Consider the following 13,957-nt stretch of genomic DNA (forward strand, 5'->3'; position numbering starts at 1 on the left):
CAGACAGAAAATTAATAAGGAAACACAAGCTTTAAATGACACAATAGACCAGATAGATTTAATTGATATTTATAGGACCTTCCATCCAAAAACTGCAGATTACACTTTCTTCTCAAGTGCGCACGGATCATTCTCCAGGATAGATCACATCTTGGGTCACAAATCAAGCCTCAGTAAATTTAAGAAAATTGAAATCATATCAAGCATCTTTTCTGACCACAATGCTATGAGATTAGAAATCAATTACAGGGGAAAAAAACGTAAAAAACACAAACACATGGAGGCTAAACAATATGTTACTAAATAACCAAGAGATCACTGAAGAAATCAAAGAGGAAATCAAAAACTACCTAGAGACAAATGACAATGAAAACATGATGATCCAAAACCTATGGGATGCAGCAAAAGCACTTCTAAGAGGGAAGTTTATAGCAATACAAGCCTACCTCAAGAAACAATAAAAATCTCAAATAAACAATCTAAACTTACACCTAAAGGAACTAGAGAAAGAAGAACAAACAAAACCCGAAGTTAGTAGAAGGAAAGAAATCATAAAGATCAGAGCAGAAATGAACATAATAGAAACAAAGAAAACAATAGCAAAGATCAATAAAATGAAAATCTGGTTCTTTCCGAAGATAAACAAAATTGATAAACCATTAGCCAGACTCATCAAGAAAACGAGGGAGAGGACTCAAATCAATGAAATTAGAAATGAAAAAGGAGAAGTTACAACAGACACTGCAGAAATACAAAGCATCCTAAGAGACTACTACAAACAACTCTATGCCAATAAAATGGACAATCTGGAAGAAATGGACACATTCTTAGAAAGGTATAACCTTCCAAAACTGAACCAGGAAGAAATAGAAAATATGAACAGACCAATCACAAGTAATGAAATTGAAACTGTGATTTAAGATCTTCCAACAAACAAAAGTCCAGGACCAGATGGCTTCACAGGTGAATTCTATCAAACATTTAGAGAAGCGCTAACACCCATCCTTCTCAAACTCTTCCAAAAAATTGCAGAGGAAGGAAAACTCCCAAATTCATTCTATGAGGCCACCATCACCCTGATACCTAAACCAGACAAAGATACTACAAAAAAAGAAAATTACAAACTAATATCACTGATGAATATAGGTGCAAAAATCCTCAACAAAATACTAGCAAACGGAATCCAACAACACATTGTAAGGATCATACACCATGATCAAGTGGGATTTATCCCAGGGATGCAAGGATTCTTCAATATACGCAAATCAATCAATGTGATACATCATATTAACAAACTGAAGAAGAAAAACCATATGATCATCTCAATAGATCAGAAAAAGCTTTTGACAAAATTCAACACCCATTTATGAAAAAAACTCTCCAGAGAGTGGGCATAGAGGGAACCTACCTCAACATAATAAAGGCCATATATGACAAACCCACAGCAACATCATTCTCAATGGTGAAAAACTAAAAGCATTTCCTCTAAGATCAGGAACAAGACATGGATGTCCACTCTCGCCACTATTATTCAACATAGCTTTGCAAGTCCTAGCCACGGCAATCAGAGAAGAAAAAGAAATAAAAGGAATACAAATTGCAAAAGAAGAAGTAAAACTGTCACTGCCTGCAGATGACATGACACTATACATAGAGGAACCTAAAGATGCCACCAAAAAACTACTAGAGCTAATCAATGAATTTGGTCAAGTTGCAGGATACAAAATTAACGCACAGCAATGCACAGACGTAGAGAACAAATGTATGGACACCAAGGGGGGAAAGCAGTTGGGGGTGGTGGTGGTGGTGGTGTGATGAATTGTGTGATTGAGATTGACATGTATACACTGATGTGTATAAAATTGATGACTCATAAGAACCTGCTGTATAAAAAAAATTTTTTAATAAAAAATAAAAAGAAATTTTGAACAATGTAGAGGAGACATAGCTTCTCCTACGGCTAAGGGAGAAATAGGGCTGAGCTGGAAGGAAGCAGCTGGTGCAGCAAATACTCCCTGACCCATGGCTCTAGGGAGGAGGTTTATATTTGAGGCTGAAGCACCGTAAGACGCTTTGATCTAATACTGCTGGCAATAATAAACTGCCACACCTTCAGGCTGGACGCTGCCTACGGTGAGAGTGAAATCTCTTGTGGACCCACTGCCACTAAATCAATCAGGACTCCCACATGTCTGGATGGATGCCCAGGAGATGAGCAGTTCAGGAGACTCTTCTGGTTTCTGCTGGTACCAGGCAAAATAGGTTTTCTGGTTGGAGTATAAAAGAGTCTGGCTGGGGCTTCCCTGGTGGCGCAGTGGTTGAGAATCTGCCTGCCAATGCAGGGGACACGGGTTCGAGCCCTGGTCTGGGAAGATCCCACATGCCGCGGAGCAACTAGGCCCGTGAGCCACAACTACTGAGCCTGCACGTCTGGAGCCTGTGCTCCGCAACAAGAGAGGCTGCGATAGTGAGAGGCCCGCGCACCGCGATGAAGAGTGGCCCCCGCTCGCCGCAACTAGAGGAAGCCCTCGCACAGAAATGAAGACCCAACACAGCGAAAAATAAATAAATAAATTTATAAAAAAAAAAAAAAGATTCTGGCTGGACCTGCAGTTGATAGTGCCCCTCTGTCCTGTGGACACAGCCAGGGAGCTTGGAGACTGGGTCATCACGATGGCCCCAGAGGCACCTGCAATCACAATGGACCAGTCACCATATATTGCATCATGAATATATTAAAATATATATCTTAAAAATGTACGGTTTGTTCTTTGTCAAACCTAATCACACTGTTTTAGGTAAAACGGTTTATTCATTCTGCGTGGTAAAGTCAATTTTTAGTTTTATAAAGATATTTCTCCTTTAAATCTCTCACCTGAGACCCAGAGGACCAGGAAGGTGAGAAATTGTGGCTCTGGCATCATCTTGATGCTGCTCACCCATCCGATGCACTCAGGCCCCATTTCCAGGAAACCCCATGAATAGAGCCTGAGCAGCCAGCCTAGGGCTCCAGGAGCCTATGCAAAGCATCAGAGCATGAAATCAAAAGTGCCTGTGCAGTGAGTTGTGAAGACAAATAATAAAAATACGGAGACAAAAGTATCACTACCCCAGGAGATGTGATTGTATGCCCAAAAGAGGCCCAGAAACCAACCTACAACTGTGATTTTCAATACAATTCGCCAAAATTCCCAAATGTAAAATTTTCTTAATACAGCTGTACTTTTTCAAAACAGTTGAAGGAAACTTGAAAACATAAATTAACTTATAATAAATAAATTAATTGTGAGTACGTATACAGGACTTATTTAAAACATATAAATATGGCGTCAGTATATAAAATATATTCATGTCACGGAATAGAATGAAGATATTATGCACACGTTTGTATCTATCTCAGATTCTCTTTTCAATTTTAAATTCATATTTGAAGTTCCTCTTGGACAGCTCATAAGCTCTCAATACATCCAAATTATACCTCTCATATTTCCCTTAACACATATGCTGTCTTAGAAAATGAATTGCCACATACCGATGAACCACCCTTGTTACTAATCTTTAGGTCAATCAGTTAGTTTCTCGAATATCATTTGAAGTCCTCTCAGATTTCTTTCTCTAACTGACCTAAAGTAAATAGCTTCAGCTCCCAAGCACTGCTAGAGCAGTTCTTTATTTATTCCTACTCCAAATGAAATATATATATATATAGAATTACACAAATAACAAACAGTATCATGAACTCTCCTAGGCACAGGACATTTTGAACAACTCCATCAGAACCCTTGACCTCATAGAGCTTTCAGTCTAATGGGAGGGACAGATAATACACAAATAAGCTTTCTGCTGCCCCTCCTACCCACTCCCTCTGAGATTCCTCCCCTGAAGAAATGTCATTACACAGGGTGAATGGGGCAATGAATGTCCAGGTGCACTTATTTTATCCTCATCCTGCATCATAAAAAGGAGTCAGAGGAAAGCGGAAAAAAATCACTACAGTTTAACACTTGTGTTTCCTGGGAAAATAAAGCCAATGGTAGTCTCATTAATTGTCAGATATCCAAATCATCTCTTGATTACAAACAGTGGTCTTTCAGTGCATCATGTCTCTGCAGCATGAAACTACACAAGACACAGGTCAGTGACAAAAATCAATACACTGTATATAAAAGTGGCCTGGATCTAGTTTTAGAAGAGCACTTTTTTATGTTTAATATTCATGTCTTGTGAAGGGAACCTTCTTCCATTTTACCCTTCTCCATTTTTTCTTGAAAAATGAAGTTTTCCTAGATGAAAGAGACATCCACTTCTTCTTCTTGTGCCTCAGATTTATAGTGACTCCTCCCTGAAGCACTTATATTTTCCTCTTGTAATCCTTAATTCAGAGCCTCATTCCTTGGCTTGCAAGTTGCCATCTTCCCTCTGCGTCTTTACATGTTCTTCCCTATGTGTGTGTGTCTGTGTTCCAATTTCTTCTTCTTTAAGGACACCAGACATACAGGATTAGTGGTCACATCTCATTTTAACTTCATTACCTCTTTAATGAACCTATTTTCAAATACAGTTACATCCTGAGGTAATTACCACTGGCTATTACAACATATGAATTTGGGGGATATGATTCAGCCCATAATGTGCAGTAATATCCAGAAGCAAAGTTCTGCTCTTCTCACTGCATCCTATCAGGTGGTGCATGATTTCAATCTGTCCCTTTACTGATGATGTTTCCTTAGAATCTTTAATTAAGGTAGTGCCTGCCAGACCTCTGCTGCATAGTTACTTTTGCCCCTTTGTACTTAATAAGAACATATGAATAAGTTCTTTGATACTATATGAATCCCTATTCCTCATCAAAACATCAGTATGAACTCATGGATTCCTAGTTTTATCAATGGGTTATAATATGTTACCATCATTAATTATTTTGATACTCAAAGTTTCCCAGATTTGGCCAGTTGGTGAACCATTGAAGTTGGCTTCTATTTCCTTCTGCCACAACCCCATCATTCTTTGAGCATTTCTTTAGTTTCTGGAACTAGATGGTCCAGGCTCATCTGGCTTTTTTCCTGTCCTAGATCCAGAATCAGACATTTCTCCAAGAATTATTGGTTCCTTTTAGTGGAGAATGGTATTTAGAAACCAAGATTTGAGCACTATGGATGCTATTTGGGACCGGGGTGTCATTGCTTCCAGCCTAGGGAAAATTTATCTATCTACCTATCTATCTATCATCTATCTATCTATCATCTATCTATCTACACACACACATATATACATGTGCATATTCATATCTGTATCTACAAAAGCCCAAGGGTTTACACTATCTCCAATTCCCATCTAACACCACAGAGTTTATTCTAACACTCTCCTTCGATTATTCATGACTCTTTCTCTAACAGTGAAAATTTGACTCCAAGTATCATTATTGCATTTAATTACTTGATCAAACTACTTGATCAAATTGATTTGAAATCAATCTCCGGGGGTGGCTGTCCCTTCCACCTCCTGTGCAGACAACCCCACCTCCCTCCCCACACACACATATACCTTGCTCCAGCTCTGATAGCCCTTGCACAGCCATCACCATTTTGTGCCTCCTGCACGGGTGGACTCCTCACCCAGTCTGCGCCCTGACTCCTGCACTGTGGGCCCCCGCCCACGTGAACATCCCCCTTAAACACCCATCAGCTGGCACACCCAAACTGGGAAAATAGTGCCATCATTCCTTGCTCCAGCCCCAGCAACCCATGTTGCACTTCCAACTCCACCCCACACAGATGCCCTTTCCATATTATGGGCTCCAAACCCCACAAGGGTCTTCCCCCTTCCTTTTCCTATGTGGTTGCTTCCTCATCATGCTTGGGCTCTAATGTCCTAAATGCAAACATTGAAAACTATGCTCTCTTAAGATCTGGAAAAGATTTGGTGATAGTATGGTAGAATATGCAGGTTTAGGGAACATAAGAGATGCAAGGGTATACATGAGCACTTGGTCTAAGGAAGACCTTAACTTCTAAAGAAGAATAGCTTGGGTTAAGAGGGAATAGAAAGCAGTGGTGTGTGCAATGCAGAGAGCATCTAGCATGTAATAGCAAATGGAGTTAGGAAGGTGGCTGATACTTCTCAGATGTAGAGATAGAAAATTTCTGACCTTGGCTGGCCTGGATGGAAATGGTGGGACAGAACATTCATAAATGCTTAGCTGGAGATGAGCAGTTGGTGACGACAGATAACCAGTGTCTGGTCCTTTCTTTACAAATCATGGCTGTGCATATTTTTTTTGCTCTTCTCCTTCATAGCATCTCTCATTGGTACTGCTAATAATTTATCTTATTAAGAGCATCAGAGTCAAAGAGAAAGCCGCTCTGGCCTCAGTATCCATAGGTTCTAAGTGGAAGGAGGTTATAAAGTTTCTTGCAGTTTCTGGTGTTGTGTCATACCTGAAAACCCCTGCCTTAGTTGGAGAGAAAGCAAGAAAAGCATGTTTCGAACTCTGAAGAGAGCAAAATATCACTCTAATCATAGGACCGCAGACAACCCAGCATCATCACTAGTTCCCCAACCCTCAGAATTTTAAGACAGGGGATGGACCAAACTCTACTTGAATGTGCTTCCAAGAATCATCAGCAAGTTTGGATTCGTAGCAAGAAAACTTCATCAAGTCATAGATTAAACAGAAAAATGAACAAATTGCATTAAATATATAGCAATCATTTGACAAACGAATGAAAAGTGACCACACTGGGCTTCAAATCTATCTTACTAGTAGTATGGTCTATGTGACCTGTTGGTTTTTCTGGGTATGAGACTATTCACCCTTCACATATATAATACTGTGAAAAGTGTGTGACGTAAGCTTCTCCTTAACAAAACTGTGATCAGGGATCAAGAACCTCCTCCCAACAATACAGAAAAATTTTACTCTTAAATGATACAACTCATATTAGTACAAATCTTAAGTACAAATTCAGATATGTCCCCATAACTCAGTGATATAAAGAAGATAAATAATATGAATAGATGTGAAAAGGCTCTAAATTCTTAAAAATCTATTGGACAAGGAATGAATAATCCATTCACTACAAAATAACCTAGTAATCTTCCAGAAGTAAATCTGGCATATTACATCTTTCTCCTTCATGATAGATACAGAGTAATTAACTCTGCCTGCATGGACAGTACCATTGTCTGTCTTCATGTATATGGTATCAGTACACTGGAGGGGGGAGGGGGGAGGGAGGAGGGGAGATCCAGGGTCCTCCTCATCTGTGCAGTTGTGGTTACCCTTACAACCATGTTGCCTGGCCTAACCTGATATTACTCTTTCCTAATTCTAACAAAGAATAAGGTGACTTCTTGGGCAGTGCCCTTGGGATATAGCACCGTGCAGCAAATGAAAGGTGTATCTGGAACATACAGTTCCTATAAACTTCTCAATCCATTTAGACCCAAGCATGCACCAAGGGAGACATCTTGGCAGAGCGCTGGTAGAAAGAGGAAAATAGAACCAAAGGCGTTTATTTTGTTTCCAGCAGGCTTATACCTAACACCATCTCTCTGAATCCAGGTGAATAATGAAGTGAGAGGACACGGGAAGGAAATTCTGTGACGAAAGGAGAAAAATTCATCCCTCAGACTAAGTCAATAGGCTTTTCTGACTTGCCCACCTGGGGATGGGTTGCTCAAGTGTAGAGAAGAGGAGGCACGTGGTTTCTGCAGCTGGAAACCCAGCTCGCCCCACCCCAGCTGCTTTGCATGTTCCTCCCGGCCCACCCTGTTGCCCGGAGCCCATATCTATGCCTGAGTCAGTGCTCTGGGGAAGATCTGCCTCGGATCTGCCTCTGAGTGGATCATGGAAGCCCTAGCTCAGCTTCTCTACCTCCTGTTACTCTGGATCCCAGGTGAGAGGAACATGGGGTGGTTCTGCATGTCAGTGAAGATTTGGTTCATGCAGTTGGGTCCTGCATCTTTGCTCAGCAAGCAAAAAATTAAAGCTCAGTGTAGATCGCTGATCCTAGCCCTGTTGGGAAGACAACAAGTAGGATCTAGATTACATGAGTGACTTTTTTGTTTTATTTCCAATCTCAGATACCACTGGAGAAGCCACGTTGACACAGTCTCCAGCCTCCCTGTCTTTGTCTCCAGGGGAAAGCGCCACCCTCACCTGCAGGGCCAGTCAGAGTGTTAGCAAATACTTAGCCTGGTACCAGCAGGAACCTGGGCAGGCTCCCAGGCTCCTCATCTATGATGCAACCACCAGGGCCTCTGGCATCCCGGCCCAGTTCAGTGGCAGTGGGTCGGGGACAGACTTTACTCTTACCATCAGCAGCCTGGAGCCTGAAGATGTTGCTGTTTATTACTGCTATCAGCACTATAGCGGGTATCCACAGTGATTCAATGTGAAACAAAAGGCTCCGCAAACCTTTGAGGGTTTTTCATTATACCAGCTGTTTCCTTTATAAGCAGCTGCTGTGATGGCTGCACAGTTTCAGCATCTCTACCTCTATTTGGAAATCCTAACGTTCTGAAAAGTAACCCCATGACAAGATTTGCACGCGGATTCCTGGAATTTTTCTTGGACTTAAATGCACAGCCAGGTTTAGGTACAATTTCTCTGCCAGTGGCATTGGATCAGACTCACATGAGTGGATGCCTTTAAAGATATACGTGTCCTGGCCAGTGCAATAAGGCAACAGTAACAACAACAAAGAACAGAACTGGAAAGGAAGAATTAAAACTGTCAAGATGAATGGATTGTGTGCAGAGAAAATTCAAAATAATCTTCAGAAAAACTACTGAAATCAATAAGAGGAATAGCCAACCACTGGATTCAAGGTCAATATACAGAAAAAAAAAAAAAATTTGATTTCTCTATAACTGCAACAAATTATAAAAATTAAAATTACAAAACACACCATCTACAAGAGCATCCAAAGCATCATATACTTAGGAAAAAATAACAAAATACACTGTAGACTCCAGAATATTATTCAAAGAAATTGAAAAAAACCTAGTCAAAATCAAAATCTCAACAGGATTTTTTTTTAAATCTTAGACTTTATTCTGTAGCTTTATTGATCATATTAATATGGTATTTTTAAACCATTTTCTTGTATTAGAATGAACATACTAGTGATTGTGTGTATTATTTTAGGAATCAAGATTTTCAGTATAAAAGAAAAGGAAGTACAATCACAGAATCAAGAATTTAAGTAGAAACACTGTTGAGCATTACTGTTGAGTTTGCTACTCAATCATGTTATTAACTCGTTTATTGGTGTCATGAAGAATACAGAAACTGTTAAAAATAGCAGTTAGGAGACATTTTCTGACTCAAAGGGAATATTAGTAGCATGAACCTATACGTTCTGCCCTTGAGTCAGAAGAAAACCATGTGAAATATCCAGAATCCAGGACTTCCCTGGCAGTCCAGTGGTTAGGACTCCACGCTCCCACTACAGGGGCCGCAGGTTCGATCCCTGGTTGGGGAACTAAGATCCTTCATGCCGCGTGGCGCGGCCAAAAATAAAACCAAACATATATATATATATGTATATATATAAAATATCCAAAATCCAATTGGATCTAATTTTAAAGATCCTCAAGAGTTACATAGTCCTATGAATATGAAAGAATGCACAGTTCCATCAGGTCTTCAAGTTCAAGGGTCTCTAGAGATTTTTTTTTCACACACACACACTGTATTTTATTTTTACAAGAGATAAATAGACTGACACCAAGCATTGTAAATGGATGACCACAACAAAGGCAGCAATGATTGCAATTACCAAACACGAAACACACTCATACTATGTCATAACATTGACATTCAGTCCAGTAATCCTCCACTGTAACAGCTCCTTTACTTTGCAGTGAAAATTGATTTGTATATTCTTTGCCTCTGAGTCCCTGTGGGATTTTTTTTTAATTCAAACAGAAAGTCACAAAAATTATAATCATCCTCAACAGTTCACTCAGTCCCATGTAATTAATTTTTTTTATCTTGATCTTTTGTTAGCACTTTTATGAGTTCATTAGTTTTTCATTAGAGTTCTGAAAATGCTTATTCATTCAGTTCAGCAGTACAGTTACCAGAAACCTGTACTTGTCAGCGTCTTTTCCATGAATTCCTTGAAGATGAAACCCTTTTATAGGAACATATTTGCAAAAGCATCAGAGTACACCCAGAGCTGTCTGTAAATGACAAAAGACGTAAAAATGACCACGGTTAAAGATCTGATGAAAGTTCATAATAGTGCAATTGACAAGGAAATTTAGTTATTTCTGAGATATACATTTAAAAGTAATAACTAGAATTATGACTTATAACATTATACCAGAACATATAAGATTTTTAGAAATTTCACGTAATGTCTGAAACATTTATATTAACATATTTCCATACAAATAACCCAATGAAAGTTTAGTATTAGTTGTTTTGTTTGTTTTTTTATACTGCAGGGTCTTATTAGTCATCAATTTTATACACATCAGTTTATACATGTCAATCCCAATCGCCCAATTCTGCACACCACCATCCCCACCCCACCGCAGTTTTCCCCCCTTGGTGTCCATATGTCTGTTCTCTACATCTGTGTCTCAACTTCTGCCCTGCAAACCAGCTCATCTGTACCATTTTTCTAGGTTCCACATACATGCGTTAATATACGATATTTGTTTTTCTCTTTCTGACTTACTTCACTCTGTATGACAGTCTCTAGATCCATCCAGGTCTCAGCAAATGACTCAATTTCGTTCCTTTTTATAGCTGAGTAATATTCCATTGTATATATGTACCACAACTTCTTTATCCATTCGTCTGTCGATGGGCATCTAGGTTGCTTCCATGTCCCGGTTATTGTAAATAGAGCTGCAATGAACATTGGGGTGCATGTGTCTTTTTGAATTATGGTTTTCTCTGGGTATATGCCCAGTACTGGGATTGCTGGATCATATGGTAAATCTATTTTTAGTTTTTTAAGGAACCTCCATACTGTTCTCCATAGTGGCTGTATCAATTTACATTCCCACCAACAGTGCAAGAGGGTTCCCTTTTCTCCACACCCTCTCCAGCATCTGTTGTTGGTAGCTTTTCTGATGATACCCATTCTAACTGGTGTGAGAAAAAAGTCTCTTTTACCATGCTTCCACCCAAGTTAGTGGGGTACCCACCAGGTTCAGTGGCAGTGGGTTCAGGACAGACTTCACTCTCACCATTGGGGACCTGGAGCCTGAAGACTATGCAGTCTATTTTTGTCTTCAAACCCTGAAGAGTCCTCCCACAGTGCTTGAGCCTCAAACACTAACTTCCCCACCAAGGCAAGCCCACAGGCCCAGCTGCCCCATCCTTGCTCAGGATCTCCTCTGACAGAAACAACTGAGCATAGTCAACAAACAAACAAGTGAAAAACAAGCTAACAGCACAGGCACAGACTGCCTGGAGCCTTCTGTCCCCTTCTTCCTCTCCATGGTCTTACGTATTTTGCATAAAAGACACTTCAAAGGCATAGGAGCAACCAGACCAAAAAAGGTGGAGAAAGAACTATGGATAGATTTGTTCTCTCTCTCTCTCATCCCCACGTCTCCTCCTGAGTCTCCTCCAGACACTGGAGCATCATCTTCTCCATCTCTTTAATCTTTGCATGTCCACCCAGGTCCCCAGGCACTGCCCTCCAGCTAAGAGATTTTTAATTGCACCTTGATGGGGTGTGGGGCTCACCATCATTGGACAGTTGAGGGACAAGGAGATGATGTCACTGGCCCAGGTCCTTGGTCTCCTGCTGCTCTGTGTTCCTGGTGAGGAAAATTGTGCCAAATCACAGAACTACAATGAATGGTCCCTCCAGTGTTAACTGTGTTTCATTGGAAACATGTTTTTGAGATGTAATAGGAAAAAAATGCCACAACGTTATTCAATTCTTCAGCTCTCACACTGCAGAGATGAGTTTTTCTGTTTCATTTTTCTTTCTAAACAAGCTGCATAATATTATAGGTCCAGTCTTTCTCTGTGAGTGCAGATTCCTCTTACTCATACTCTGTAGTCACAGGTCTGGAGAGCCTTAATCAGCTGCAGGGCTGGAACCAGCCTCGTGCACACTGATGAGAGGGACAACCTAGCCTGGTTCCAGCACAAGCCTGGAGAGCTCCCGTGCTCCTCATGGACCAGCTTCCAACTGAGTTCTCTGAGTTCCCACTCAGTTCAGTGGTGATGAGTCTGGAATGACTTCACTCCCAGCGTCAGCAACCTGGAATGTGAGGATATGGCAACTTGTTACTATGGTCAAGCATGTAAATATCTGTCAGTGATGATCATCCCTTCACATAAGCTCCCCAGTTGAGGGCATTCAGTGAGGTTCAGCCAGTGATCCTCCATCTCCCACAGATGTGGCAGAAACAGCATCCATGGGCCTCAATCTCCCACATCCGTCCACAGAAACAATGACTTGGCAGCCATCCATAGACAAAAGTACCTTTGTGGGAGCTTTGGGATCCAGGTAGGAAGTTGTGAAATCTTGGCGGAGTCCAGGACCAATGAAGACCCCTTGGAGGAGGCAGGCACATGTCTGGTGGCAGACTCATCAAACATGGTCCCAGCTGCAGCTGCTGGATTTGGCTTAAGCTCTACTTGGCTGCAGCCCTACCATGAGCTCTTTATGCCAAGGGATCAGGGAGGAGCCACACCCATGTCCATTGTAAGGGACTCATCAACCTTAATCCCAACTGCAGACCCTGAAGTAGCCCTGTGACCCAGCTCCAGCCCTTCTTGACCATAGTTCTGGAGGCAGTCCTGCCCACTCATCAACCCACCCAGTGACCTGGTAGGATCCTGCCCAGGTACCCAGCAGGAGATAAACCCATGCATGCCCCTGGTAACAGGTTTACCATCTGAAGACCCAACTGCTGACCAAGAAGCAGCCCATGACCCAGCTCAAGCCCTGCTTGACCATGGTCCCAAAGACACTCTCATTTACCCAGGGACCTGTCATAAATCACACCCACCCATGACCCCAGTACCAGATCTGCCAATCATAACTCAGTCATGAACCCAACAGCAGCCACATGACTTGGCTCCAGCTTCACTCAACTAAGACCCCAGAGACAGTCCCATCAGACCAAGGACACAGCAAGAGAAGATCTTTACCTACCAAAAAAACGGTCTGTAAACAATGGCAGAAGTGACATGACTGTGCCTTCAAATACTCAGACACCAACACAAGGCCACAGGGACCACAAAGTATCAGGCAAACATGACACCACCAAAGGAAACTCATAAAGCTCCAGTAACTGACCTAAAGAAACAAGATTCATGGACTCTCTGACAAAGAATTCATATAATGGTGTTAAAGTATCTTATTGAGCTATAAGACAACACAGACAACTAAATGAAATCAGAAAAACAAACATGAACAAGGTAGGAAATTTAATAAAGAAATAAAAACCATTTAAAAAAACAGAAATGCTGGAGGTAAATAATACAAGATGAAGTGAAAATTTTAAGAGAGAGTACCAACAGCAGACCTGATCATGCAGAAGAAAGAAACAGCAAACTTAAAGACACATCATATGAAATCAGCCAGTTAGAGGAACAAAATGAAAAAGAGTGAAGAAAGCTAACAGGACTTATGAGACGCCCCTCGAATCAATACACACATTATTGGAGTACCAAAAGTAAGAGCAAGAAAGGGGTGGAGCACTTAATTATAGAAATAATGGCTGACTCCACCTGCAACAGGGCTCTAACAGCCATGGAGAAAAGAGGAGGCCCCACCTGACATCCAGTGCAGGCTCTGGACATCACAACACCAGTCAAACCCCTGATAAAGGGAATAATGACCAGCACACTCTGTCTTTGGTATGGTTGGCATCCATACCGAAAACAACCCTCACACCAAAAATATTGGACTCACATAGTCTACACAAGGATGGTCTCACATAAAAACACCCCTTCAAGACCAGAGTA

General features: G+C 41.1%; 1 protein-coding gene across 1 annotated transcript in view; it reads left to right on the forward strand.

Moving 5' to 3' along the window:
- Positions 1-13,957, forward strand: part of LOC102997302 (immunoglobulin kappa light chain-like) — a 97,747-nt gene that overhangs the window by 21,326 nt on the left and 62,464 nt on the right. Inside the window, exon 3 of the mRNA XM_057558766.1 lies at positions 8,143-8,377. Coding sequence (XP_057414749.1) covers positions 8,143-8,377 — 235 coding nt within the window. The remainder of the gene's footprint in view (positions 1-8,142; positions 8,378-13,957) is intronic.

This window comes from Balaenoptera acutorostrata, chromosome 12, assembly GCF_949987535.1.
Source record: "Balaenoptera acutorostrata chromosome 12, mBalAcu1.1, whole genome shotgun sequence".
Lineage (NCBI taxonomy): Eukaryota > Metazoa > Chordata > Mammalia > Artiodactyla > Balaenopteridae > Balaenoptera > Balaenoptera acutorostrata.